At 45.5% G+C, this 27,080-nt stretch overlaps 3 protein-coding genes and 1 long non-coding RNA gene across 8 annotated transcripts; 2 read left to right on the top strand and 2 right to left on the bottom strand.

The window, feature by feature from the left end:
- Positions 1-127: 127 nt before the first annotated feature.
- Positions 128-9,141, bottom strand: trim25l (tripartite motif containing 25, like). Of its 2 annotated transcripts, none has more exons than XM_049009975.1 (16): positions 8,418-9,141; positions 7,964-8,059; positions 7,200-7,433; positions 6,551-6,710; positions 6,153-6,191; positions 5,340-5,390; positions 5,133-5,177; positions 5,003-5,050; positions 2,405-2,452; positions 2,299-2,328; positions 2,079-2,201; positions 1,598-1,663; positions 1,418-1,465; positions 1,118-1,183; positions 972-1,037; positions 128-878 (listed from the first exon to the last, which is right to left on the bottom strand). In XM_049009975.1, the coding sequence occupies exons 1-16, from the start codon at positions 9,045-9,047 to the stop codon at positions 304-306; spliced, it is 2,325 nt and encodes a 774-aa protein (XP_048865932.1). In that variant the 5' UTR covers positions 9,048-9,141; the 3' UTR covers positions 128-303. The 2 variants fall into 2 exon arrangements, with proteins under 2 accessions (XP_048865932.1, XP_048865938.1); XM_049009981.1 differs by having other exon boundaries at positions 2,405-2,449.
- Positions 9,142-11,675: 2,534 nt separating this feature from the next.
- Positions 11,676-15,483, top strand: LOC125733816 (caspase-8-like). 2 transcript variants are annotated; one of them, XM_049006075.1, is made up of 10 exons: positions 11,678-12,239; positions 12,419-12,747; positions 12,830-12,923; positions 13,036-13,174; positions 13,276-13,313; positions 13,496-13,529; positions 13,731-13,840; positions 13,928-14,039; positions 14,507-14,990; positions 15,073-15,483. In XM_049006075.1, the coding sequence occupies exons 1-10, from the start codon at positions 12,147-12,149 to the stop codon at positions 15,200-15,202; spliced, it is 1,563 nt and encodes a 520-aa protein (XP_048862032.1). In that variant the 5' UTR covers positions 11,678-12,146; the 3' UTR covers positions 15,203-15,483. The 2 variants fall into 2 exon arrangements, with proteins under 2 accessions (XP_048862031.1, XP_048862032.1); XM_049006074.1 differs by having other exon boundaries at positions 11,676-12,239; positions 13,731-14,039.
- On the bottom strand, positions 14,318-22,801 carry casp10 (caspase 10, apoptosis-related cysteine peptidase). 3 transcript variants are annotated; one of them, XM_049006073.1, is made up of 13 exons: positions 22,684-22,801; positions 21,480-21,765; positions 19,931-20,036; positions 19,682-19,817; positions 18,866-18,948; positions 18,711-18,750; positions 18,532-18,596; positions 18,336-18,372; positions 17,108-17,173; positions 16,950-16,993; positions 16,703-16,823; positions 16,125-16,611; positions 14,318-15,684 (listed from the first exon to the last, which is right to left on the bottom strand). In XM_049006073.1, exons 1-13 carry the CDS (start codon positions 22,691-22,693, stop codon positions 15,522-15,524), a joined length of 1,644 nt encoding a protein of 547 aa, XP_048862030.1. In that variant the 5' UTR covers positions 22,694-22,801; the 3' UTR covers positions 14,318-15,521. The 3 variants fall into 3 exon arrangements, with proteins under 3 accessions (XP_048862030.1, XP_048862028.1, XP_048862029.1); XM_049006071.1 differs by lacking the exon at positions 22,684-22,801 and having other exon boundaries at positions 21,480-21,952; XM_049006072.1 differs by lacking the exon at positions 22,684-22,801 and having other exon boundaries at positions 16,950-16,990; positions 21,480-21,952.
- On the top strand, positions 21,992-27,002 carry LOC125733858 (uncharacterized). Its single transcript, XR_007393197.1, has 4 exons — positions 21,992-22,129; positions 25,592-25,753; positions 26,619-26,691; positions 26,794-27,002. It is a non-coding gene; the product is annotated as an uncharacterized LOC125733858 (long non-coding RNA).
- The last annotated feature ends 78 nt before the right edge of the window (positions 27,003-27,080 follow it).

Raw genomic sequence — 27,080 nt, 5'->3', positions numbered from 1 at the left:
TGAAGAATCTTCAAGGAGCATAATTTGTGAATTTTGTACCAATGCTCTGAAAGTAAAGCAGTGTGTGCCAGCGTCAAACTCCTAACCCGCTTATAGAGGGGTGCTCAAGATTTACAGCTGCCTGCACTTCAAGGGAATGCACGTCTTTTTTAATAAAGCAAAGAAAAAACATGTTTTTGTCACTTAATTGTGCTTCCCCTGCCCCAGAAAACCTGACATAGGCGTATGGTCACCAGAAATGAGTATGTCTCCAAACAGGAAGCTCCCCCTCCCAGGACAGCAGGAATGGAACCTTCCTGCTGCTCAGATGGAGCAGATCTTCACGCTGTCCACTGTGGAGCTGAACTGCCCCAGGGCAAAGTCCAGGCCGATGCCCACACCACTGCCCACTCCGAACGCAGGGAACAGGGGCTCCACGAATTGGCCGTGGAACACGTGCAGGAGCTGCATGTTGTTGCCAACGCTGTAGAAGGCCAGCCTGCCCTCGTTCTGGTCCAGGTAGACGCCCACTCGTGGCGAGTAGCTCACCATGATGTCCTGCTTCTCGTTGTTGTGCATGGCCGAGCAGCAGGTGTCTGACAGCTCCAAGCTCCAGGAGACGGCGTTGTATCCCAGTCCCGCCCGGGCGTCTGTCCCCTTTCTGGCTAGTGCCGCGTAGGCCACACCCAGCGAGGACCCCCTCCCCCTCCACTCGACCTCCCAGTAGCAGCGGTTGGCAGCCAATGCGTCCCTGCACATCACCTGCATCCAGCTGTCAAAACGCTGCCACAGGTCTGGGTAGGGCTGCGTGGAAGCCTGCAGGGTGGCCTTGGTGTTGCCCTCTGACAGACAGAGCCGGCGGTGGGCGGTGTTACAGTCAAAGACCAGCTTACAAGCATCTTGAGGAGAAGGAGAGAGGAGACGAGGGTTATGACAAAGGTCCCATTCCTGGCCAGCCAGATTTAAAGGCTTAGATCCCAATGCCGACTCACATTGCAAAAACTCGGACCTGGTCTTGGGTTCTGGACTCTGCAGACTTTGCTCAGGGATTTCTCTCACTGGTATTTGAGGAGGGAGAAAGGTCAAAGGTCAGGTTCAGATGTATCAAAATCTAGGGTACTGCAGGGAGAAGACTTACAGACTGGGAGGACATGGCCCCCTGGACCAACAGAGGTCAAACTGTCCAGAAAGAGACTCGGATTGACTGCAGGCAAGAAGAGAAAATATTTTCTGGTTAATCTAACACAGTAGAAAAAGTGTGGAATATTCTTTATTCACAGGTTTGCGGTATTAATAGATAAATGGAGAGGTAAACCACTTACCAATACATTGCTTTGCCCAGACTGTTACATAACAATTAAATTTTACTTAAGATTGAGAGTTTAATCGAATCCTGAGAAAAGAGATGCTTAGCTTTTTAGCAAAATAGAAGGGTAACCTTGGTTCGCGATGACCGTCACACTGGGCTGGGTACCAGCTGACCCCCCTAGAGAAAGCAAAAGAAGAAAAATGTCACCAAAACCCTGCACCCTTCAGCCAATAGTGAGCATTAGCAGCTCCTCGTTACCACAGTCTGAGTCTGTTGTGGGATGTGTGCAGAGCAACCGGTCTTACGCACAGGAGCTCACACCAGCCGTGCCAACAGCCTCTGCCAGTGGAGGACGTGCAGTCCCACCTGCCGCCACTGGGGGGAAGGTGACAGCAAAGGGGGTTACTAATCAGCAGGTGCAAAGCCTAGGGTGACCATAGCTCTCAAAAGGAGGACACTGAGGGCAGGATGGAATGAGGTGTCACAGCAATGAAAATATGTACATAGAAAGTATTCTGGGTGTAGATGGCAAATGTCAATATGAAACAGAGCGAAATTCAACACAGACATTTCAAGCAACTTAGATACCCTGGCCAGACGCTTTTTTATACCCCAAAAGAGAGGACAAGTCCAGGACAAAGAGGACATGTGGTCCCCCTACCCAGTCAGTAAAGATACAAGGTCAATTTTTTTAGATTTGAAAAATCACTTAAGTACTTTAACTGTTCACACACAATTCACAATGTTCACAAAAGGTGCTACTGGAGTTACATGTTGGTCTCGCACTCACCTTCCTGCTGAACTGCAGCTCTTCCGGATCCAGGCTCCACTGCAGCGTGGGAACAAGGAACTTCACCTCTGCTAGAGGCCTCTGCCTCCTTCTGCTGGCTGGCTCCTGCTGCTGCCGCTCGCCCTGCAGTGAGAAACAGGGGCCCGTCATTCGTTCAGCAGGGATGAGTGTAGATGTATATATCTGTGCATATAAGACACATGGGTGGTTTTTTTCTCACCAGCTTCTGTGTTCCTGGTGTCTCTGTTGACTGAAGGAAACACACATTACTACACATGTGTCCGTACGTAAGAGAAGCATATGCATCTGAGTGAACTAGGCCTCACCGACTGGCTGGTCTCTGCTCCTCACGTCCAGAGTGCCGAGACCAGCTGCTGAATAATGAACGATAACATGTTAGAATTCGCCCGTACCCGTCACTCTTTGACTTTAAGGTGTTACATGCAGTGTGTAAAGAAAGCACACAAACAAAGGGAGTCAGGAAGCCTGAGGGCCAAAGCAGCCCTGGAGTTGGGGGTGAACTCTGCCTCCACTGATATTCCCACAAATGCTTTGAGGGACCAGGCACCCAAGGTGCCAGGAAGAGGTACCGCCGAGAGAAGCAGATGCCCCCCAGCAGGGGAAGATAACAATTTTCAGGAAAACAGACGGACGTTTAGGATTGTAATGGTCTAACAGACTGAGTCGCAGGAATCCTCCCAGTACCAGGGTGCGATAAACCGTTTGGGCCTGAAGCCCCATGTCGTTCTTGTTGCCCTGTAATCCATGCTGGACACAAGCTTCCTCCTGCCGCTTGCTTTTCATTTCACCTCACAGTTCAGAGTAATACCTTCATTCTTTCACACCCTGGGCTTCCAGACTACTCCTGTTGGACTTAGACCTCGTCTGCAGCCTCTTCCTCCCCTCTTGAAAGACCCTCACTATGTCAGCGGTACATGTATGTTGACGTCCTTTTGCATGGAGCCATGCTGACACAGGAAAGGTATTTGTACAGTAGTTAAACCAGAGTTTGAGTAAAAATGAATCAATATCTGTGTGTCATTCTCTGACAAACAAGAGTGCAGAAATCATTGGTATTCTTGTAAAAAGAATTCATCCAATCAACTTCCACCTACTTATCCTGGTCATTATGAAGGTCATAAGGGGGCCTGGAGTCTATTGCAGGCAATACTGGGCACATGGCAGGGGTTCACCCTGGACGGGATGCCAGTCCGTCACTGGGCAGGGGGCTGGGTACACCCTGGACGGGACGCCAGTCCATCGCAGGGCACGAGGCTGGGTACACCCTGGGCGGGATGCCAGTCCATCACAGGGCACGGGGCTGGGTACACCCTGGACGGGACGCCAGTCCATCGCAGGACACGGGGCTGGGTACACCCTGGGCGGGACGCCAGTCCAACGCAGGGTACCAGGTTGGGTACACCCTGGACGGGATGCCAGTCCGTCACTGGGCAGGGGGCTGGGTACACCCTGGACGGGACGCCAGTCCATCGCAGGGCACGAGGCTGGGTACACCCTGGGCGGGATGCCAGTCCGTCACAGGGCACGGGGCTGGGTACACCCTGGACGGGATGCCAGTCCATCGCAGGACACGGGGCTGGGTACACCCTGGGCGGGATGCCAGTCCATCGCAGGACACAAGGCTGGGTACACCCTGAATGGGATGCCAGTCCATCGCAGGGCACGAGGCTGGGTACACCCTGGGTGGGATGCCAGTCCATCACAGGACACGAGGCTGGGTACACCCTGGGCGGGATGCCAGTCCATCACAGGGCACGGGGCTGGGTACACCCTGGACGGGACGCCAGTCCATCGCAGGACACGGGGCTGGGTACACCCTGGGCGGGACGCCAGTCCATCGCAGGGTACCAGGTTGGGTACACCCTGGACGGGATGCCAGTCCGTCACTGGGCAGGGGGCTGGGTACACCCTGGACGGGACGCCAGTCCATCGCAGGGCACGAGGCTGGGTACACCCTGGGCGGGATGCCAGTCCGTCACAGGGCACGGGGCTGGGTACACCCTGGACGGGATGCCAGTCCATCGCAGGACACGGGGCTGGGTACACCCTGGGCGGGATGCCAGTCCATCGCAGGACACAAGGCTGGGTACACCCTGAATGGGATGCCAGTCCATCGCAGGGCACGAGGCTGGGTACACCCTGGGTGGGATGCCAGTCCATCACAGGACACGAGGCTGGGTACACCCTGGGTGGGATGCCAGTCCATCGCAGGGCACGAGGCTGGGTACACCCTGGACGGGACGCCAGTCCATCGCAGGGTACCAGGTTGGGTACACCCTGGACAGGATGCCAGTCCATCGCAGGACACGAGGCTGGGTACACCCTGGGCGGGATGCCAGTCCATCGCAGGGCACAAGGCTGGGTACACCCTGGACGGGATGCCAGTCCATCGCAGGACACGAGGCTGGGTACACCCTGGGCGGGATGCCAGTCCATCGCAGGGCACAAGGCTGGGTACACCCCGGGCGGGATGCCAGTCCATCGCAGGACACGAGGCTGGGTACACCCTGAATGGGATGCCAGTCCATCGCAGGGCACGAGGCTGGGTACACCCTGGGTGGGATGCCAGTCCATCGCAGGGCACGAGGCTGGGTACACCCTGGATGGGATGCCAGTCCATTGGAGGGTGCATACACACTCATACAATCATAAACTATAGGCAATTTAGAGACAGTCAATCTGCATAACTGCAAGAGGAAACATGACATAGAGAGAACATGCAAACTTCACACACAGAGCAGAAGTGACATTTGAACCCTGAACCCTAAAGGTGAGACAACAGTCCAATTTAAAAAATCATTATATGTTGTGAAAAATATCGAACTTCTCTGAAAAGAGGAACCCTAAAACATACTACTCAGGCTACAAGAAAGACCCTCAAAAACCGCAGCAGTCAGACTCACCTGGACTGTGTATTTCACTGTGAGAGGATCCGGGGGAAGCCCCTGGCCCTGTGTAACCGACAGATCGATTAAAAAAATGTGGTGTGAGGTTAATTTATCTTCCAAGTCCAAGTTCTCATAGCCAACATACCTTGGCCTCGTTTTTCCGCAGCTTTGGAGCCCAGTCCACCAAACACTGCAGGATAAATAGAGTATTAGCTAGGGGGGGCCCTCATACAGGGTGGGCATGGGTACAGCCAGCATTACAGGTCACTGAAATCGGTTCCTGCCCTGATTGGCACTTCTGTTACATTTAACCTCAGAATCATTTCATTCTTAAAGGGAGAAAGGTACTTACACTTAAAAATCTCGAACTTGAACCTTGGGCCAGAAGTCTTAGCCACAGTAACTGCAAAATGGGTGGGGGGTCAATAGTTTGTCTCATGGTCTAGAGCCTGTGGAGAAGCTTACAGCTGCAAGGGTAAATGGCTGAAAGAGTTATGTATGGATTCTCTAAGTAGGGCTTCTCACCTGCACTAGACTCAGCACCCACATTTTTCTTTGATCATTGAGTCATGATCCAAAGTTTTAAAAAATTGAACCAAATTAATAAAAAAAAATAGTGGAGTAACAGTAGTACAATGCTTTCATGAACTGTTGCACATCCTGCAACCCAATGGAAATGATCCCACGCCACACTTTTGCTCATTTAACTTGCACAAAAATGCTCTGAGAACAAAAGGAGAACTGATTAGTTCAGAGAGATAACCAATTAGATTGTAGAGGAAGTTGGTCCAAGCACCTAGAAGTAGTGGGACCAACCAATTGGATGTTTTGGTCCCGCCTCCTCAAGTTGCTTGGACCTACCTCCTCTACAGTCTGATTGGTTATCTCTCTGAAGCAATCATTATTTTCCTTCTGCCCACAGAACATTTTTGTGTGAGTTAAACTACACGAGCCCCACACTTGGGTCGCAACCCACCAGCTGAGAATCAGTGCCCTACAGGACTGGATATTCATTGAAACAGATCATTGCTATAACTGAAACTTGCTGAAAATAGCTGTCAAATGACCAAATCTAGTTACGCGTACTTATCTTCACCATCTAGACACAAAGTAATTACTGGTGCCTGTGAATGTGGATATACAAATGCTTCCAGACTGGCCTTACCGTTATTGTCTCCCAATGTAAACACTGTTGTGTATTTCACTGTAAAGAAAAGGACATCTTTTCAAGTAATCGACTAACAGCATCAGCGTCAATCACTGACAGTGATTCTCCGATTATGACCACAAATCTTAATGTGACACCAGTGGCATTGGAAGGAGTTGGGGGGGGGGGGGGGGGGACCAGGGGGTAAGACAAATTTCAAAATAATATTAGAAGGAACAAGCTTTGCCTGTGCAGCGAATTGGCCTCAGTAACTGGCGGATTTACAATCAATGATAAGGAACACGCTCTTGATTGTTCATTCATTCATCCATTTATTTGTTTGTTTATTGCAATACCCCCCCCAATTTCCAACACTCCTGGATGCCACGCTTGTGTTTGTCTTTAAGCAAACTTACCTGTCGTACTGATCTTACTCAGCTGCTGGTTGCACATGTCCTCCACCTCATGCTGCAGGTCCAGCAAGACCCTACGCACCGGTTCAAAGGATGCGTCAGGGTGCGCGGTCACCTTGGGCAGCTCGCTGTCGCCGAGGGGGCCACAGAGAGCCTCACTGTGCTGCAGCAGATGAGGAGTTCAGGGAGCAGAACATACCATGAGTTCCTCATGATCTTTCCAAAGCTATGTACACCCTGGAGACACCTTATTGGGCACACCTGTTCATATACGCCAACTGCCTGCTTCTAGAATCAGAGGCTGTGATTCAGTACATAAAGCACACAAATATAAACTTTTTAATGGCCAGTATGCATGCTCTCTGTCATACTGAGGGTCATGTGATTCTGGGATCCAGATGCGGTTCCAGCATTTTAGAAACAGGGTTTTCACACAGTGTCTGCAATTTACAGAGGATGGGGTTTTCTGGCAGCCGCAGCTTCCCGCCAGCACCCTGCACTTGCCAGGTGGACGGGGGAGAGCCGTGAGCGCGTGCAATAGCGCGAGCTTCACAGCTTCCTGCCAGCATCCTGCACTTTTTGGTTGTACCCTATAGCAGCTACTGTCACTGAAGCCACCATAAAACTATTAAATATAAAAAAAAGACGCTACCTGCAAGAAGTGGATATTATCCTCACAAATAAGCAGATCTCTCATTTCAGAGTCCCTCCTCTTCATCTCGCTGATCTCGGCCTCCAGCTTGTCCACCACCTCCTGGGCTTCATTTAGCTTGTCCCGCCCGCTAGACTCCATCACCTCCCCGACCAGGGCCTGCAGCCTCTCCACGGAGCGCTGAAGCTGGGTCAGGATGACCTGAGCATCCTGCTGGACCCGTCCTGCTGAGCCCTGCCAAACATGCCGCAGGATCCTTGTGCATTCCTCCATCTCCCCATGTCCAGTAAGCATTTCAGTACCTGAGGTTCAGGGCTTTTTGAGAACTTGTAAGACTACGTTATGTTTTAATTGTAGTTTAAGTATGATTTTATGCATTTTGTCAGCTTTGCTATTTCATAACCTCTCCACAAATCACCCTAGTATTAGCAGTTATCCAGTTTCCCATAGGTCTGCTGGATTCGACCACTAGCACTAAGAAATGCTAATGAATGTTAACATTTTTCCACATTTATAAAACAAATACATACATACTGTCCAGGAAAATAGCTGTAAGAATAATTTGGTGCCCTAAGACTTTTGCAGAGTGCTGTCTCAGAGGATCGGCCGCCCTCACCAAAGAACTAGTGAAACTAGTTTAGTGAAATTATTTGGCTGCCGATTGCTCCTTTTAGACTCTATGTTAAGCAGCTCACTCCTTTATCCAGGTGTTGGGGGGGGGGGGGGGGAGGGTCCCAGGCAGACCTATGAGATTGATGGCCCACCTTGAGACACTCCAACACTTTCTTCATCTCATTTAGCTCACTCTCCCTCTGCTCGAGTTTCTTCTGGTTCTCCAGCTGTGATGTCAGGAGCTCGGGCTACAGCAAAAGGCAGACAAACAAAAGCTCTCTGCATGGGAACATGCCAGGGCATCTTATCGCAATGCACTTAACGACGATGCCTTTGCACTATAAGCATTGTCCATGACACCTGACAGTACGCACATGCAGGAGCAGTCAGGGGAGATAGTGATCGTGACATATAGAGGGGGGGGGGGCAATGCAGGCTGAGCTAAATATACAAGAATGTAGGCAAGAATGTTCCCAGGCCACATAGTCAGAGAGCCACCATGCAGGAATCAGCCCCACCTTGGTAACCTTTCTGCAGCAGGACAGACTTATGCAGGAATATAACACTTGATCCTGGGGAGTCACAGTAAAAAGCAGTGAGCATTACCTGCTTCTCATCTCGTGCGGTCTTGGTGGAGACTGTGTCATGCTCCTTGTGCTCGTTGCTGATGCACAGCCAGCAGATGTAAAGGCGACATGACCGGCAGTAGAATTCCTGCAGGTATTTGTGCTTGCCGCAGATCTTCTGCCTCAGCTGGCCGGTGGGAGCGATGAGCTCGTGTTGCTTCAGTGCCGCTGCCTGCCGGTGGGGCTTCAGGTGAGCCTTACAGTAGGATGCCAGGCACACCAGGCACGTTTTGATGGCGGGCTGGGAGTCACCCTGGCACACATCACAGAGCACCCTCGCAGTGGGGGTGGACCCTGCGGGAGCTGGGGCGCTTCCTGAAGAAGAAGTGCTTGGCGGCTTCTTGATGGAGGCCCGAGATCTCAGGCCACCACGCTTCAGCTGCTCCACAGCCTCCGCTAGCATGGTATTCCTGGACAGAGGAGGCTTAGGACAGAAGGTCTGCCGGCACTGAGGGCAGCTGTAGATCCCGATGTGGTCATCTTTACCCCAGTAGTCCTTGATGCATTCCATACAGTAGCTGTGGCCACAGGGGATGGTGACTGGGTCGTTGGGCAGGTCCAGACACACGGGGCAGTTGAACTGCTCCTCGGTCCACACCTTGGTGCTCATTCCGAAAGGAGATCAGAAGGAGGAGGTAAAACAGTAGAGACAGGGAGGATTATGCAGTTTTGGAGAGCCTCAGCAGTCTTGAGGAGAGTGAAAAATGAAAGAGAACTGTACTGCAGGTACTGATAAGGAAATGCAGAAGGGGGCGGAGTTATGGACTCAGAGCTGGGGTTAGGGAGGCAGGGGTGGGGTTAGGGGCACAGGGGGCGGGGTTAGGGACTCAGAGCTGGGGTTAGGGAGGCAGGGGTGCTATGAGACAGAGAGGTGAAATGCAGAGGACACATTTCATTGTTGCACAATGTGTGTCAACAATGACAATTAATCACTTTCCCTTCCCTCCTCTAACATTTTTAAATGTTGGAGGACTATATAGTGCTTATAGTGACATCCAGAGGCTCATTAACCCGGCTGTGCATTAGAGTGTATCTGCTGACTTCGTTTTGCAGGAAGCCATGCACCAAACCCAGCTTAAACGACTTAAACTTATCCAATACAGATACGGCTTTTGCGACCTCAGGGGTTTTTACAAAATTTCATAGTGTCTGATATGACTGCAAATAAACTTTACAAACACAGTGATATTTGGTCTTTGAATTGCAAAACTTTTTTTTTTTTTAAATGAAGAGCAAGTTGAATGTCTGCCACTTATATCTTCACCGTTACACTCGGAAGTATAGTCTCCTTCTTGAATCTGGCTATCTTGCACTTGACTGGGGAACAACAGTGAAGAATCATAACAGCAGGCATAGAGAGAGTACTACAATATTTTACTCAAGTAACCATTATGCTTCCAGTTATTTGTAAAAATATCAACGCAAGTAAAAACCAGACTAGAAGCCCAGAAGCAGCTGAGAGGTACGGCTGACAGCAGGCGGAGAGGGAAGCGGATTCAGCAGGTGCTGAAGCACAGGCTCCGGTGTGGAAGGAGACTTTTGGTTCTGGCAAAAACCATCGGGTGACTCAGGAGGGGGCCAGCAGTATATACTGTATTGGGGTGGTCTGCGGCTGAATGCGACACGGCCAGGATGAGGATCAGCCTCAAGTGGAAGTTGGGAGGTTCTTCGGGCATGTCCAGCTGGGAGGAGGCCCTGGGGCAGACCCAGGACACACTGAAGAGATTATATTTCTGGGCTGGCCTGGGAACGCCTTGGTATTCCCCCGAGGAGCTGGTCGGTGAGAGGGAGGTCTGGGCATCGCCGCTTAGCCTGCTACCCCCATGACCTGACCCCATATGTGGGGCATATGATGGATGGATGACTGGAGACATATTCTGTTATATATTATAATGTGTGTGGGAAAGATTGTTTCCATAAAATGCACAAAAAGGACAAGCATTTAAAATGCATTAAAATTAAGATGTCAGTGAGTGACTAAATTCACACACACATTATATGCTTGAATTTTTTGCAAAAAAATTATTAGTAGAAAAAGCATACAATTACAATAAGAATATACAAATTTCCATTAAAACACTGAATTTATGAAAAACACCCCCTCACACCCCACCACGAACACCACTGACACCCCCTTGGCAAATCAACAAACAAAATGTACATTCAGTAAGGAAGAATGGTACAGAATGTTACCAAACAGGTTCTGAAAGTATTATTCCCTGAACTTGGTCTTCAGGTTAAGAAGGAACTGGTTTCCAAAGTGGGCAGCACTAAATCTAGTTCTCTTTTCAGTAAATAAATACCCAGCATGCAACTGAAGAGAGGCTTACATGCTGCAGAAGCAGGTAAAGCCTGTGCTGAGCTTCTGGCTTTTCTGGTACATGGAAATGAGTGCAGCAGCTCATGCATGAAAGGTACCCATCCAACTCACTTCAAGTCCTCGTTCCTCTCACCCAGTTATTCGAGTAAGGTAGCAGTTGATTTTTTTTACAAATATATATTGTAATAAGTATGTATACAAGTTTAATCATATTGCACTTGACCGAATGTGATAATCCTACCCGCTTAATTTTTTTTAATGCATTGTTACAATGACTTCCTCAGTACCCATCCTTGCTATTATTTTAATTAGGCAACTCCATTTATTGGATTAGATAGCAAAGCCAGCAATAAGACGCTTTAATCAAAACGTTTATTATTGTCATGACTTAAATTCTGCACATGAATTGCAGTCTGACAGTTCAAATTCAGGTCGCATGGAAGCGAATCGGATACGCATCAGATTTAGTACCACATATGAAAGTGACATAAATCCGATTTGAAAAGATCAGATTTGCGTGTCCACACAGCCCTGAAAAGACCAGATCTGTGTCACATTAAGGCAAAAAAAATCCGATTTCAGTCACTTCAGCATGGCAGTGTGAACGTAGCCTTAGCTTATACGCAGGCGCTGACATCATCAATCTGCACCGGCAGGCTCGTACCCACACATCTCTTGGTGCAGCAGTTCCAGCAACAACTACGAAAACAGAAAAAGCTAGCCGCCTGACTTTTTTCTCCTTTTCGAAAACGTACAGCTGATTCACTGTTTGTCGTGCTCCAGAGCTAAGAGCGATACATGCATGAGCTACTAACGCCTCCATTTTTAATACCATGAGTCGTCCCACAGATATGACGTTTTTTGTTGTTGGTGATGAAGACGCGTGTAAAAACGTATCAGTGTGCGCATGCGTGACGTTTCAGAGAACCTTTGCGTTCACATTGCAGTCAGATACAGGTCGCTTGTAGTTATGAATGTGAACCGTCAACATAGACAAATCCAATCTGAGCAAAAAATCAGAATTGAACGATGTGACTGGTAGTGTGAACGTAGCCTAGGTTCACTGGATCCTCCTATACGCTCTTGCTTGCCGGGAGATTGTCGGACGTGATGTCACACAACTCGGAATTTCCGAGTTCCAAGAGAGAAACGAACGCACCATTGGAAAGGGTCGTGTCCTTTAAAACAGCCAATAGGAATCGATCTCTTGAGAAAATTTTCCAATCGTCATAGATCTCGAAAATGAAACTGGGGAAAACAGCATTATTTTATTTATGCATTTCATATGATAGATTATTGTAGTCGACGATATCCCTAAGGAAACATTACACCAACTGGGAGGAACTAATTTTTTACAAAGTTTTGGTAAAAACAGGAAGCAGTCGTTTTATGATTAACAGCTTGTTTTATGTTTTGACAAACTTCATGCCGGGAAGTCGTTATCACAACCTATCGAAACCACCTCGGCTTGTTCAGTACCATGTAAGTCTCGTACCGAAGTTTTTGTATGATATTACCAAAATGTTGTGCTTTAATTGTATATGTCTTAAGTATTGCTCTTCCTACAATAAAAAGACTCGATCAGGAATGCGACTGAATGTGTATGGGTATATTTTTCTTCTGTACGATAACCGGCAGTGTTTCTCTCTTATTTTAACTAGACCTGTAATTCAAATTACCGGAAGAGCATGGATATCAATGTCTTGCTGCACAATATCAGCGAAGAACTGGACTCCAACGAGATTGATGCACTCAAATTCCTGTGCAAAGACCACATTCAAAGGAAAAAAATGCAAGATATCCACGATGCTCGCGATCTCTTCTTGAGGTTAGAAGAACAAGGGCTCTTGGAAGATGTCTCCATTGTGGGGGAGCTGCTGTACACTATCAAACGATATGACCTGCTCAAAGTCCTGGGAACAACTCAAAAGAAAACTCAGGATAGGCTTCAGATGCAAGTGGACTGCGGCTGTCTGATCTCCTCCTACAGGTAATGTTTTGATACTCTGTGTATCAAGATGAGAATTTAAATCTCTGGAGAAAACTCCTAATCAATTAATTTATCTGTTTAGAAAGCTACTGTATGAGCTGTCAGAAGATGTGTCTGAAGACAGTCTTGAGGCTATAAAGTTCCTGTTGAAAATTCCCCAGGTCAGATCTTGTAAGGTGAGTCTTGACTTGGCCTATTTCCTGTCCTTACAGGCCATGTGCTGTGGATATGACTTGTAAAGCAGAGCAGATTAGTATCATTTCTTTTCTCTTTCCTACATCCCTGCAGAGCTTCCTTGATGTGTTGGTAGAGATGGAGAAACAGGAGCTGTTGGCTGACGACAATCTTGAGAATCTTGAGAGTTTGCTTAATAACTGTCAACCAGAGCTGTGCTTCCGGGTCAAGGAGTATGCAGCTCGCAAGGATGGTGATTATAGCAGAAATCAGACTTTTATTGTGTGGATCAAAATGCCGTACGCTGCAGTGGACCTTTTTTTAAAACTTAATTGCATCGCTTCTCATTTCTAGTTGACAATACAAGCAGGACCTCAGTGACTGAATCCATGGTAATTATGAAAGTCGCATTGAAATTCAGATGCTTTTTGTTTTAGTTTATATGCATATTTTACCTTTTTATACTTTTTCAAATCTGTCTCCAGTTATTTCATTAACCATGTGACTGACATGTGCCATGCTTCATGTCCAGTATATATATAGTTTTTTAAAAGAGCATGTTTCCCCTACTCAGATTGTACCATCTGTCCAAGAGTCACCTTCCTCTAGTAAGTTTATCCGAGTTATACACAAAAATCTTGAGAAGATGCACCACCAATGCAGCACCAATGCACCAATCTTGAGATCTTATTCTTTGGTTTGCCTTGTGTTTCTCTTGCCTGTGCCTGAAACATAAGCTCTTTTCACCATGTCTACAGTTATTATAAAGCTATTTCAGTGGTGCACTAAATCTTTCCTGTTTCTGCCAGCTATGAGTCCGATCAGTGGTGAGGGAGAAACTACCCTTTTCACAGACACAGGACCTAATGGAGAATACCTAGGGGAGGTAAATTTGCCTCGGTATGATGGCAACCACAAGGTATATACAAGCAGTTGTTGTTGTTGCATGTTTTTTTACCATGTAAAATCTGTACAACTGCTCTACGTTCATCCTCTGATGTTACAGGACTTGTATAACATGACTCGTCGTCCACGTGGATACTGTATCATCATCAATAACTATCATTTTGAGAAGGCTAGTCAGCTGGGAAACCGCAAGGGGACAAATAAGGATGCTGGTGAGAACCACACACAATGTAGGAAGGGCCTCCTCCAGGTCGTGTGCACGCCTGCTCTTAAGTGAAGGGACTATGCTGTTATGTGTTTCCAAAATGCAGATTGGTTTATACTCAACTGGTAAATTTCTATAGACTTGTACACAGTTTTATGGCTGAAATGTGTACACTTTGCCTGCTGGAGAAATGAACATGTCATTCCTGAACAAGGAGTACACTGCATATTCAGTTAGCTAAATAGGTGAATGTCAATGAAAAGCTGGAATACTCAAACAAAAGCCTGATCTTATATGTATTTTATGAGTGTAATAATGAACATACAAGCTTTTCAGTTGTCTGCCCCAACCTTAATTATTTCCCATAAAATATGCCTTAATAGGTATAATGTTTTGAAATTTCTGACAGAAAGTCTCCAGAGCAAAACAGGTATCTGAATTCACTAACTTCCCACTCTGTCCCTTTGACTTTAGACAACCTATCATCAGTCTTCAGCTGGCTGCATTTTGAGGTGCATCAATACAAGGATTTGACTGCGAGAGACATGCTGAACACTGTGAAAGACTTTGGAAAGAGGGACCACAGCTCCAGGGACGCCTTTGTCTGCTGTGTCCTCTCGCACGGCGAGAAAGGCTCCGTCTTTGGCACGGATGGCGAAACGATCTTCATCCAGGAAATCACCCAGCCGTTCAAAAGCAGCAACTGCCCCTCCTTAGCAGGCAAGCCCAAAATGTTCTTCTTCCAGGCCTGTCAGGGCAAGGGAAAGCAGCAGGGTCTGTCCATCCAGGCCGATGGCGATGGAGACGGCGACAGAAACTACAGCAGGGAAATCCCGGATGACTCAGACTTCCTCCTGGGCATGGCTACTGTGGAGGATTACCAGTCATTCCGCCATGTCCACCTAGGCTCCATCTATATACAGGAGCTCTGTAAGCAGCTGAGGCACGGTTGCCCAAGGTGTGTGGGCTGGGCTACAGGAAATGCGGGGGGCGACCGCCTTGTTTTTATTACATGCCTGCATTTTCTTCTTTTTTGGTAGGAACAAAAGCATCCTGGAAATCTTGACCATAGTGAATCGGGAGGTAAGTCTCCAAAGCTTCCAGGACTGCAAGCAGATGCCGGAGCCCAGGTACACACTGACCAAGACGCTGGTTCTGCCTGTGGACTGAGGGAGGACCTCTGCTGGATCTCAGCCCTTTTCATCAGAACCCTGGAGGCACTTTTTAGTGCAGCTTCCTTGTGTTGATGCTGAAGGAACAAATGAAGGATTTTACACGTCTCCTCATTTCCTGGACTTTAGTTAAAAAAAAGACGAACTCCCTTGGTCTGATATGTTGTACTCTTGTTAGAAATAGCAGAAAGGGTATGTGCTTAACGCAAAGAATCTTAAGTAGAGTTTTTTTTATTCATAAAATTTTATTTTCTAAAAATAAAAACATTCTTTGCAGTGCTGTGTTCTTGAGATGCGCTGTTTTAATGTCGGACTCTTCACTTGTGCAGCGAGGGGGCTGGTGCCTTTGGCGTGGGGAAGATGACCTTCTTACGTAGTGAAAATGCAGGCTGGGGTATCTGCCTTTTGGTGCCTGTGAAATCTGACATTTTGCTGACGTCGTTGTTGACCTCCGTCAGGATGGAGAGCAGGTCTGTCCCTCTGGCCAACAAAAAAAACAAAGATCAATTCTGCCTTTTGCATTCCAGATTATCAGATGTATTTTCAAATATACTATAAAAGCTGTTGAACTACAAAACAATAGTTTACATCCACAGGAAAATATCATATATATTTAAAGATATAAAACCCCCGGTTAACTAACATTGACATATACACACATGATGGTAGCACTTCTAGAATCTTCGGTTCCGCCAGACCAAAGGAACCACACGTTTATTTTATGCCTTAGCTATTCTCTCTTTACAACATCAATAAGGTGTGTTACACAGTTTTGGAGAAGGAGAAAAGTAGGAGTCCTAACACTAAAACGATGACCCATTGTTCAGCGTTTCTGAAGTCCATGCATATAAATCCATTCACTGTCATTTTTGCGGTCAGCTCTTGCAAAATGGAAATGGAAAGGGTGCTGGGGCACTGACCTGGGTACCAGTAGCAGCAGTTTTCGGCAAAGAGACTGGATATACCAGGTTCCCTGTTTCCCGTCTCTGTAAGAAAGGGAGTAGGGCACGGTGGACATGCCTATCAGGAAGTCCGCAGCATCATGGAGGGAATCCTTTGGCACTGAGGCGTCACTCTCAACGTCTCCGTCGGCCTGGACAGATGAACAAATCTGCCTCGGCTTTTCTTGACATGCCTGCACAAAGAATAACTTGGGCTTGTCCCTTAGCGTAGAGCACCGGCTGCCTGAGAAAGGCTCTGTCAGGTCCTTGAGCGGTACCGCTTTGCCGTCCACCCCGTAGACCTCCCCCAGCCGGCCGTGGCTGAGCACGCAGCACGCCAGCACATCCGTGAGGGTGTGGTCTTTTCTGCCCAGCTCCTGAAGCAGGGACAGGATCTTTTCGTGGCTGCAGTCGTGCTCAACCAATGTTTCAAATCCAAGCCAACGAAACACATCCTCCAGGTTCTCTGCAAAGCGGGCAGATGATTGTCTTATATGCTTGTCATTTTTAATCATTTACATTTTGTCCTTGAAATCCAATTTGGAATCAGTACTTACTGGCATCTTTCTGTGTTCCTTCCCTGTTTTTTAGACTTGGTTGTGAGCTTGAGAAGTCATAGTTGTTAATGATTAAACAGATTCCCCTTTTCTCCCCCTTCATCTCATATACACCCAAGGCCTTTGAGGAAACAGTGTACAACACAATACAGATTAAAGCATTAAAACTTCTTATGCCTACATGACTTTCTGAGTCCCTTCAATCATAAGAATATAAAATCCTGCACAGGGAGAAACAGCAGGGTACCTGGTCATCCAAGGGTGTGACTGAGGCTTCTGGCTTATGGTCTGCTGAAGGAAAGCAAAGTTTATTTTCTCAGATATAGCAATATGAAGAAGATGCTTGCTACACACTGAGGACAGAGGATCAGGTGGCATGTGTAGTCGATGGCAGGCAGAGCTCACCAGTGGAATCGGATGCCTCCGTGCTAAGCAGGCTTGGCCTGCTTAGTGTGTCAGCAGGCCCACCATCTAAGAGCAGGACAAAGTCAAATCCCTTACATTCACTCATCCTCACACACATTCCCGCTGAGGGCTGGAGGGCACAATACTTTATGAACGTCAGGAGCCTGTGCCCTATATTACATCCAAGAAACGGCAATTCTGAATATGTTGCATGTTCTACAGACGTGGTTCCAGTGTCCGGGATAAACCTGACATCCATTTCCTTATTTCTTATACAATAGAACAGTGATACTTTATTCATCCTGTGAGGAAATTCTCTTTTCACTTCGCCCCATCTTGCTCTCCGTGAATCTTGGGGGTCACACCGAAGGACCATCTTCTTGCAGCACCCAGGGAGCTAAGGGCCGTGCTCAAGGGCCCACGGACATGTTAACATGCTGCTGAGGCCAGGGGTCAAACCAAAAATCCAGTGATATTCTGATCTCAGGCACAGAGGGTTAAGACTGATTTAAGCTCCTGCATCATGCCTACGCCGTAGCCAGTGCAAGTGGCCCGTACCTTTGCGAGCCTTTTAATTACACTGTCGAAACCCTACTTGGCTAAGTGCAGTGGCTTTAAGTTTTGCTAAAACATTTTAACTCTTAACAGGAAAAAAACTCAGCAAGCTTTGTGATTTTTATTATTGTTTCAAAATCATCTAGCATACTTTTACGAGTTTGCTGCTGCTTTTGCATAAGCTCTGCATACATCCCCATCGTTGCCGTTTAAATCACACTGCGATACGTAAAATTTTCTAATATCATGTAGCCTTAGCATAAATGGCCGCTGCCGTATTTTTTAACAGCATGAATGGCTGCAACCGTTGCAAAAACAGCTGGCTAGCAACAAGCTAAACAACTTGCTCCACCCTAAAATACCCAACTAGAAAGTTTTGTAGAGGAGGAATTGTGATGCTACCAAGCAGACCAATCACAGCTGGTGCAGTCGGCGTCGCCGCGATTTGTAGTTACATTCCAGAGGAGGCGCCCATCAGGCTGTGGCGTTACGCTGTGCCATGCTTACGGCATCGATTCCATGCAGACGTATAAATCAGCCTTTAGCCCGCTGAGCTACACGCCGCCCTCAAATCATGCACACTTACACACACGCAACCAGCACATGAATGACAAATAAGCGAATGGAGTTAGGATCACATGATTTTGCTCCACCTTTAAAAATCATGACTCACCATTGGAGTTACTCTGGAGGCTGAAACCATGGAATGTCTGCAAGACAGAACAATCATCTATGACTAAAGGAGACGAGCTGACTTTTTAACACACCCCTAAAAGGTGTGTGTGTGTGTGTGTGTGTGTGTGTGAGAGAGAGAGAGAGAGAGAGAGAGAGAGAGAGAGAGAGCAGGTGGCAGGGGAAGCCCCAGGTACCTGAGATAAGCTGGAGGATAATGATTCAGTCTCCATAGGGATCCTCAAATTGAGCTCCTGTGTGGCTGTTGAACACAGCAGGGTTGATCGTTGCTCACAGTTTAACTTACATTTCAGATGTCTGAAGCTGACTCACACTTGCTTTGCTAATAAGGAGGAATAAGGCAAATGAAACATACCTGAAGTATGACGCATGTGAGAGGGAAGAGACAGTGCACTCTGAAGAGGAAAAAAATATATGGTTGTATGTGACCATGAAAGTAAAACGGAAACAAAAAGGTTTTCATAAGAAACTGAGCTATAGAGAGGGATGTGCATTCATATAAACAACAACCTGTGCAGTTGTTGTGCTCTGCTCAGGCATAGACAGTTTCACACTCTCAGTCCTGCTCTCGCCAGTCTCCTGAGAATGGGTACCTGCAAGACATGGATGTGTCACAGACAAGGACAGGGATAAAGGTGATGGCCTTCATGGAGGAGAGATAGGTGGGCACTCTATTTTAATACCTGCCTGAGCTGTGGTAAGTACTTGGGCAAATTATATAGATAAGGACCCTTGCAAGCAATCAATAAAAAAACGCACAGCAGGGCTTCTCAAAAAAGGCAATTTTAGCATGGAATTCCATCCATCCATCCATTATCCAAACCGCTTATCCTATTGGGTCGCGGGGGGTCCGGAGCCTATCCCGGAAGCAATGGGCACGAGGCAGGGAACAACCCAGGATGGGGGGCCAGCCCAGCACAGGGCACACTCACACACCAGTCACTCACACATGCACACCTATGGGCAATTTAGCGACTCCAATTAGCCTCAGCATGTTTTTGGACTGTGGGGGGAAACCAGAGTACCCGGAGGAAACCCCACGACGACATGGGGAGAACATGCAAACTCCACACACATGTGACCCAGGCGGAGACTCGAACCCGGGTCCCAGAGGTGTGAGGCAACAGTGCTAACCACTGCACCACCATGCCGCCCCTAGCATGGAATTATCACATTCAATTAGTTGAATGTTTAGCTTTTTTATGATGCTTAATATTAACTCCATATGATACTGTTGGCTTCTTCAAAATCGGCCTCCACTGTACAGCTCAGCATGCGTCACATTTATATTTGTGAAAGATTCTACAATGTCCCACTACAACTTACCCTGAGTCTTCATATAATGGCTTATTTTGCTTTTGAGTTTGGGATTAACCTTCCCGACAACTTTCTCCAGTGTTTCCAAGTTGCTATGGCTAAGCTCGTCTGCCTTCTCCAACTCCAGCAGCAGTTTAAACATAGTCTGAAAGCAAAAAAACGGCTCAGTATTTCATGCAGTGTTTTCTCCCTCCTAACAAATACATGCTGCCCCGTTCTGGCAGACAGGACAGTTTGGTTTGACCATTATTCACTTACAGTGGTTTCATCCATTCTACTCCGAGGAAGGTTTCTTTGCAGCAGAAATTTAATACTCTTAAGGTCCTCCTGTGTGATTTCTTCGGACAGTTCAAACAGCATCTTTCTGAAACATGTCGAACATTATGTTATATGTTTAACTGATAAATAAGGAGGCTAGACTCGCTCCATTGCTTACGCCTATCTGGTTGATTTAAGGTCACGTCCACCAGAGTGCAAGAAAACCATCGTGGTCGGCTCTTTCATTTCCAGTCTCCCCTGTTTTGTATGAAGTTGTGACATGTAAGATGTACGCTCACTGCCTCCACAGCGATCGGGTTCCTGTTTTTTAATACTGCTGACGCATTCCCTGTATTCTAACCACTGCTCCACGTCGTGCTTCGCTCTGCCACACATCACTTTACTACCCCATGTTGAATGTTGCATTATAATCTTGTTGGACATCTCGTAGTAGTTAGTATTTCGTAATTAGACTGCACGACACTGGAAAATATCGATTTCTGCAAGAAGTATTGCTGTACGACACTGGAAAATATCGATTTCTGCAAGAAGTATTGCTGTATTTGTAAAGAAAAAAAATAGTTCGAAATAAATTAAATTCCCACAAACACGTCTATTTACGAGTGACTTAAACAACAAAGGTGATGAGGAAACAGAAAGTGATGAGGAACGGTGTTCAGACCGCAGGCGGTAAACATCAACCTGTGAAATATATACTAAATCAGGGGTCAACAACCTTTTTGAAACTGAGAGCTACTTCACGGGTACTGAGCCATATTAAAGGCTACCAGTTTGAAACGCCCTCCTAAACTTATCTAAACTTCATGTATAATAAACATGTTTTAGATGTTTTTTTTTTTTTAGATATTGTCATTTTCAAATCTACATAAATGCAAATGTGATTAAAAAAGAATAACAACAGGATAAAATTACATTTTAAACGCTGCTCACTGGTGAGTTGTGCTATTTTTAGAACAGGTCCGCAGGCGACTCCTGTGGTCCTTGGGGGCGTCCTGGTGCCCGTGGGTACCATGTTGGTGACCCCTGTACTAGATAATCCAGAAAATGGCGGTCATTAAAACTGCACAGCTTGCTAAGTTTTGTTTCCTATAGCAATATAAATGTTCTAGCTAAACGTAAACCCCACGCTCTCGGCGAATTTTATAATCAAGATTTATAAATACAGAAACTGTATTGAAAAATAACATTGCTTATGAAAGTATGCAAGTCAGGATTTCAAGTTAGTTTCATTGTACTTCATACACATGATTATGCTTTCTTAGAAACTTAAACTACAATTAAAATTTGAAGACGCTCTATACAGAGGGACAAAATAGTGCTCGCAATATGTTATGTCTTGTCTATGAAAAAATACAGTTCTTCCGGCCATTCATTCTTAAAAAAACAAATAGTCCCACGACAAAAGGTGACCGAACTGCCCCCCGTACACCTACGACGTAGAAAACGCCTGGCGACCGTGACGCGTACGTGTACGCGTACGCCTTCTGAGGGTCAAATATAAATCGGCCCTAAGAAAACAAACCAGTACCTGTAGGGGGTTACATTACTGGAGGCAGGAGGCAGTCGATGATCACGGATCAATTTGTTATGTCCGCAAATTGTAAGCAGCTCTGTCAAAAGAGAAGGATCCTCTGCGGACAGGAGGTCTTCCTTCTGCAGCATGGAGAAGAGATCGCTGGCCGCGGTAAGTCCGCGCAGGTCCTTGCGGAGCATCTCACTGCACAGGAATGCAAGGGCCTCCACGTCCTTCGTGTTAAGAGTCTGTTCCACCTCCAGCAGAACAAACTGGAACTCCATCTCCTGTCCGTGTAAACCTACAGAGAACCCGACAACGGCGAGATTAGGAAAGAACATCCAGGAAAAATAAGGAAAAATAAGGGGATAGAAAGTACGCGCATAGCATGCCCTTCCCCTATGTTAAATATATGAAAGGGGTATAAAATGGAATGAAGTCGGTTTCATTTGCGGAAGTAATAAAGCTACCAGGAAAACTAAACCCGTGACGACACACGGTTTGCCTTTCACTTTCGAATTATACATCGCTTATTGAATACGCTTTACCTGTTTTGACATTTGAAAGTTGATTTGAAAGTCGCCTTGGAATAAATTCGATTCACAAATACCGTCAAATTCATCAGCTTTAATTTCGCATCGCGATGCTGCAATGACCGTTTGACCGTAAGTCTCGTTAGACTCACTGCTCATGTTTTCTCTTTAAATATTATCTGAAAATAATACTACAGGACAACTTGGCTTCTTCGGCAGGATTGGAAAACGTATTTCACACGGGGCGATTTTTTTCTGAATGAGAAATTCTATCGAGAACGACTTTATCGAGTTATTAATGTTAATATCGACAGCCGGAGAATAACCCAATACCCTATGATTATGTAATATACTAACTTTCAAACCATTTTTAAAAAAGCAGTAGGCCTAAGTATCCACTCAGTGAAGACAAGAAAGGGTATTCTACTTAAGACATGGAGTTTCAAGAAACACAAAAGTGATAACGAGACTGACCATAACTAACAAACGAGAAAAAAAGAAAAACATCGCTGCCATCACCACCACCACCACCACCACCACTACTACCATTAATAATAATAATAATAATCATAATAATATTAACAACAACAACAATAATAATATAATCGTATGTATCATAACTAAATCAATGCCCAGTAAAATCCTTTTGTAGACCTTTTTCCCCAGAGAAACACAAGAATGTTCACCTGTGAACATTTTGAAGAATGTGTTCGGAGGTTTTCAAGAGCTTTCTTCAGGAACTTATGGAGTAGTAATGAACACACAGTGTTTATAGCCCAAAGAGGGGCGGGGGCAATTTTTGCAAACCGAGTCAAGCTTACCTGGGGCGTGATTTTTAAATTATTATTAATTTATTTTTTGGACTCGGGCACTGTTTATTGAGTATTATTCAAAATGAAATGAATTAATAAATATTCCTATCATTAATTAAATATGTCCTTTTATTTTTGAATAATAAAAATACTACTTTGTATGATCACTGAATTCGAATTATTTTTCACAATAAACTTTTCAAATTGATATATTTACGGTTTTCTGAAGTGTATTTGGTGAATCGGTAGGTGAACGTGAAAACTAAAATGTGGGAGAGGTCTGAGGAATATTCCCTAGTCAAAATTTTTGTCATTTTTTCGTATCGCCAGGTAAACAGATAAAAACAACCTACAGGAAACGACGAAACTCGAGCGTCATAAGCAGACAATGACTCAAAGGACAGTGACATGGGCAGGGCACGCAATGAGAGACTGAGAATGAGAGCACACAACGAGAAATCGACGATAAAAGTCCTTTCGATTTCTGTAACGCATACAGTACATTTGACTACGGTTACCATACGTCCCGGCGCGAATATTCGTTTTATCGGAATTAATATTCTGATTACTGGACACGTCCTCTTTTTCATCTTATCAAATATTATTACCCTACATTTGACCTATATGAAATCAGGCATAAATTCCTCTTGGGGGATTATGTTTGAAGCTCAGCAAACTTTGCTGACGCTAATTTAATATATGTGACACTTATTTCTGTTTAAGCTCCGTTACTGGAATGTACTTATATAAGTTTGAAGCTGGCACAATCCTTTATTTTTTGTGCTATGCATGTTCGTTTCATCTATATAAGAAAGTGTGCCTTCACGGGAATTTAAAAAAAATCTTATTTATATAATCATTAAACCTTTTGAGGGTTAGGGGAAGGTGGTGTCAAATCTGTCATCACCTGTATGAAATAAAATATGCTAGAAAATTTTGTGCAGTTCTTGAACAAACATTTGAAATATATGAGGTATAAAATACGGTGAAAGTATACTTTTCGTTCTGTATTAATAGGTATATTTTTATTTATTAGTAAATACGTTGAAGTCAGTGTAATATATTTCAGCAATTTATCATTCATTTATCATTTATTTGTCATTCCTGCATATAATTTACCAATTTGACTGGTATGTCTGTGTGTGCGCGCGCGTGTGTGTATGTGTGGGAGAGTGTGTGTGTCTGTGTATAGCGCCAGTCAAAAGTTTGGACATACCTATAGAAAGATTTATTAGTACTTATTCTCTACATTTTAGAATAATGCTAAGGACATCAAAGCTGGAAGATATGATATAATGTGAATTATGCACTGACCAAAAAAGTGTTAACCCTGGGTCTGTACAGTGATCCCATTACTGCCCCCCACTTGCTCCAGTGACTGGCTGACCCCACTTTCTCCTCTACTCCAGTTCCATGAGGTGGCCTCCTGAGATGCTTTTCTAGCTGTTCTGAAGAAGCTCCCACATACTTTTTCTTCATTCCCTGGTCAAATTCCTCCCTAATCATTTCACTTGTGTTTAGGTCAGGTAGCCAGGTCATGTGGCACTCTATGACTTTGTAGTTGGCTTGGCGTGTCCACACTTTTTACTTACAGTTTGTGTGTCTGCATATAATGTGTGTGTTATATATATTATATACAGTGCCTTCCACTATTATTGGCTCCCCTTGTAAAAATTAGTAAGAAGAGTTGGAAAAAGGTTGATTTCACCCCCACATTCAGTGAGAAGGATGGTTAGAGAAACAAATATTTCCAAGGATCACTGTTGGGGAATTGCAAGAAAGAAGTAAAATCCTAGGGTCAAGTCTCCAGAACTACCATCAGACGGCATCTCCATGCCGACAGATTGTCAGGAAGAGATATGCCAGAAAAAAATGTCATTTCTGTCAGTTATACACAAACGTAAGTGCCTGGAGTTTGCTAAACGTTACTATAATACTGTTATATAAGTATTAAACGCAGGGGTGCCAACAATTGTGGCTCGTGTTTTTGCTAAGAATATTTATTTCTTGATGAGGGATTTGTGTGCGTGTTTTGTTTTTTTTTTTTAATAAACTTGTTTCGATTTAAAGTCAGGTTCTTCTCTTTAAGAGCAAGATGAAAGTATTTCAGAAAACAGCGATTTTTTTCAAACCCTTCCTACTAATTTTTACAAGGGGTGCCAATAATAGCGGAAGGTGTCGTATAAGTGTTTCTGTGCAGAAATGGACGAGGCAGCCAAAGGAAATTATGTTGTGTGAGTAACTGTGATGTTTTTTTTAAGTTCATCAAAGTGTATTGACTTTAAAAACATCTAAGTCATCCCGGTAATAACAGTAACCCCCCAATATACCCATGACCACTAACACACCATGTTTGGCTAATCGATACCTCATCAAATTCATTAACTAATTAAATTCATGACATGAGCTGGTGGTGAGATTTAACGAGCACTTGCAATGACTGAGCTGCCCCTAGGGGGCAGCAGTAGCTAATGTAACGTGTCGAAGGCATCAGAAGAGCCAAACCCCAAAGCAGTTTATACCGTTCAGTCTATGTTCCTTTCACTGGCAGATTGAATGAATTATTTTTTATCTCAGAAAGTGTTACAATAAACCAACAGACCAGACTCTATAAAGGATGCCAGGCATGATGAGCTCATATCAGTGTTATACAGTAGTTTAGATTTTTTATGTAGTTTTTATTTGTATATTATTTTAAAATGTAATTTGAAATCTATTTTAGTTTTCAGTGTGATTTCATTAGTTTTCATTTTATTTTTATGTCTCTATTTGGTTTTCATAGGTTTTAGTTTCAGGGGCAGCCAGGTGTCCCTGTGATAAGCGCTGCCCCACACCTCCAGGAGCAGAGTTCCGTACGTGATGTTTGTCGTGTTCTCCAAATGTCTTCGTGGAGGTTCCTTTAGGACTCCGGTTTCCTCGCCCCCTCTCCCAGTTCAAAAACATGGTATGGTCAAATGGCATTTTGAAATTGCCCATAGGTATGCATGTGTGTGTGCATGGTGTGTGAGTGTGCCTTGTGATGGGTTGGCGCCCCCTACTGGGTTGTTCGCTGCCTTGCATGTGTGTGTGCATGGTGTGTGAGTGTGCCTTGTGATGGGTTGGCGCCCCCTACTGGGTTGTTCCCTGCCTTGCATGTGTGTGTGCATGGTGTGTGAGTGTGCCTTGTGATGGGTTGGCGCCGCCTATTGGGATGTCCCCTGCCATCCACCTGAATTTTCTGGGATAGGCTCCCACAACCCTGAATAGGACAGGCGGTTTCAGGAAATGGATATATGGATGGAGGGATGGATGGATGGTTATTATTACGCTAGGCCAGCATAGAACATCCACTGAATCACTAGCCCCAGGTGTGGAGGAGTTTCTCTGCCAACTGTTTGAATACAAAAACCTGCTATGTGGGGGTGTGTATGACAGCCTTTATTGACTCCCAGGTGGGGGAGGGGTGCCCCTGTGTCTACTCCTTTACTTCTTTGGCTTTTTTTGTACGGGATGTACCCTGGGATTCCTGTGACAAAGTATAATCCAAAGAAAATCTCCTTGGGCTCGACATGACATAGAGATTTCACCCCATCTAGAGTATATTCTTCAACCCCCTCCCATATATTACATTTCTGACCTCAGTTCCTGAATGTGATTGTAGGCAATATATGATAATTTGTCCAAACTCACAATAGTTTTTTTTTCTTTGTTTTTCATAAACATAGCCCAAGGCACCCATTATATAACATGCTAAAATTTTTAAAAAGCATTTAATATCAGTGTCAAATGATATGTTAAAATTTTGTGAGTTTTGACTACTCTATGCACAGTCTTGTCTCTAGTTCTATGCTGTCGACATGGTTCCTGTGTCCCAGCCAGGCAAACAGACACTCCCCCATAGAGGTGAGGACTTCAGCTTTCTGCTGCCCATTTGCTGGCTTGCTTTTGTAAATGTGGAATTTCCGTCTTTTTCTGACATAAGTTTGCTTTTGTTTGCATTCACAGCTCTCGCAGCCATGCGGGATCCTTCAGCGAGGGCTCGTCATGCCAGGAAGAGAGGGCGGGGCTGTTCTGTACAGGAAGGGACACTGGCTGCGCATCACCTGGATGCTATGCCATGCTCCTCCCTGCCCCATCCATGTGTCTGCACTGGTGTTTCCAAAAGCAGAAATCTTTCACACTGATAACTGGGTTCAGTAAAAAATGTGCAGGGCTGGGGGGGGGGGGGGGGGGGGGGTGCTTAAGCCTGCATTTCTATTTCAGCTGAAAGGGTGCTGCTGTACTTGTCCCCT

The sequence above is a fragment of the Brienomyrus brachyistius genome, chromosome 1 (genome assembly GCF_023856365.1).
Source record: "Brienomyrus brachyistius isolate T26 chromosome 1, BBRACH_0.4, whole genome shotgun sequence".
Lineage (NCBI taxonomy): Eukaryota > Metazoa > Chordata > Actinopteri > Osteoglossiformes > Mormyridae > Brienomyrus > Brienomyrus brachyistius.
The sequence above is the reverse complement of the archived record's forward strand: the minus strand, read 5'-3'. Positions and strand labels throughout refer to the sequence as shown.

Bases quoted from the DNA above. Each gene is read 5' to 3' on its own strand.
- trim25l (XM_049009975.1), bottom strand. From the start codon at position 9,047: ATGAGCACCAAGGTGTGGACCGAGGAGCAGTTCAACTGCCCCGTGTGT. The intron at 2,453-5,002 runs GTGAGTCTGACT...TTCATTATTCAG, and splicing joins CAGTGAAATACACAGTCCAG to CAGCTGGTCTCGGCACTCTG. The intron at 1,038-1,117 runs GTAAGTCTTCTC...CTCAAATACCAG, and splicing joins GGGCCATGTCCTCCCAGTCT to TGAGAGAAATCCCTGAGCAA.
- LOC125733816 (XM_049006074.1), top strand. From the start codon at position 12,147: ATGATTAACAGCTTGTTTTATGTTTTGACAAACTTCATGCCGGGAAGT. The intron at 12,240-12,418 runs GTAAGTCTCGTA...TATTTTAACTAG, and splicing joins CTCGGCTTGTTCAGTACCAT to ACCTGTAATTCAAATTACCG. The intron at 14,040-14,506 runs GTGAGAACCACA...CTTTGACTTTAG, and splicing joins GGGGACAAATAAGGATGCTG to ACAACCTATCATCAGTCTTC.
- casp10 (XM_049006071.1), bottom strand. From the start codon at position 21,805: ATGTTCTTTCCTAATCTCGCCGTTGTCGGGTTCTCTGTAGGTTTACAC. The intron at 20,037-21,479 runs GTACTGGTTTGT...GACATGTTTCAG, and splicing joins AGTAATGTAACCCCCTACAG to AAAGATGCTGTTTGAACTGT. The intron at 18,751-18,865 runs GTTGTTGTTTAT...TTTCCTCTTCAG, and splicing joins AGAGCACAACAACTGCACAG to AGTGCACTGTCTCTTCCCTC.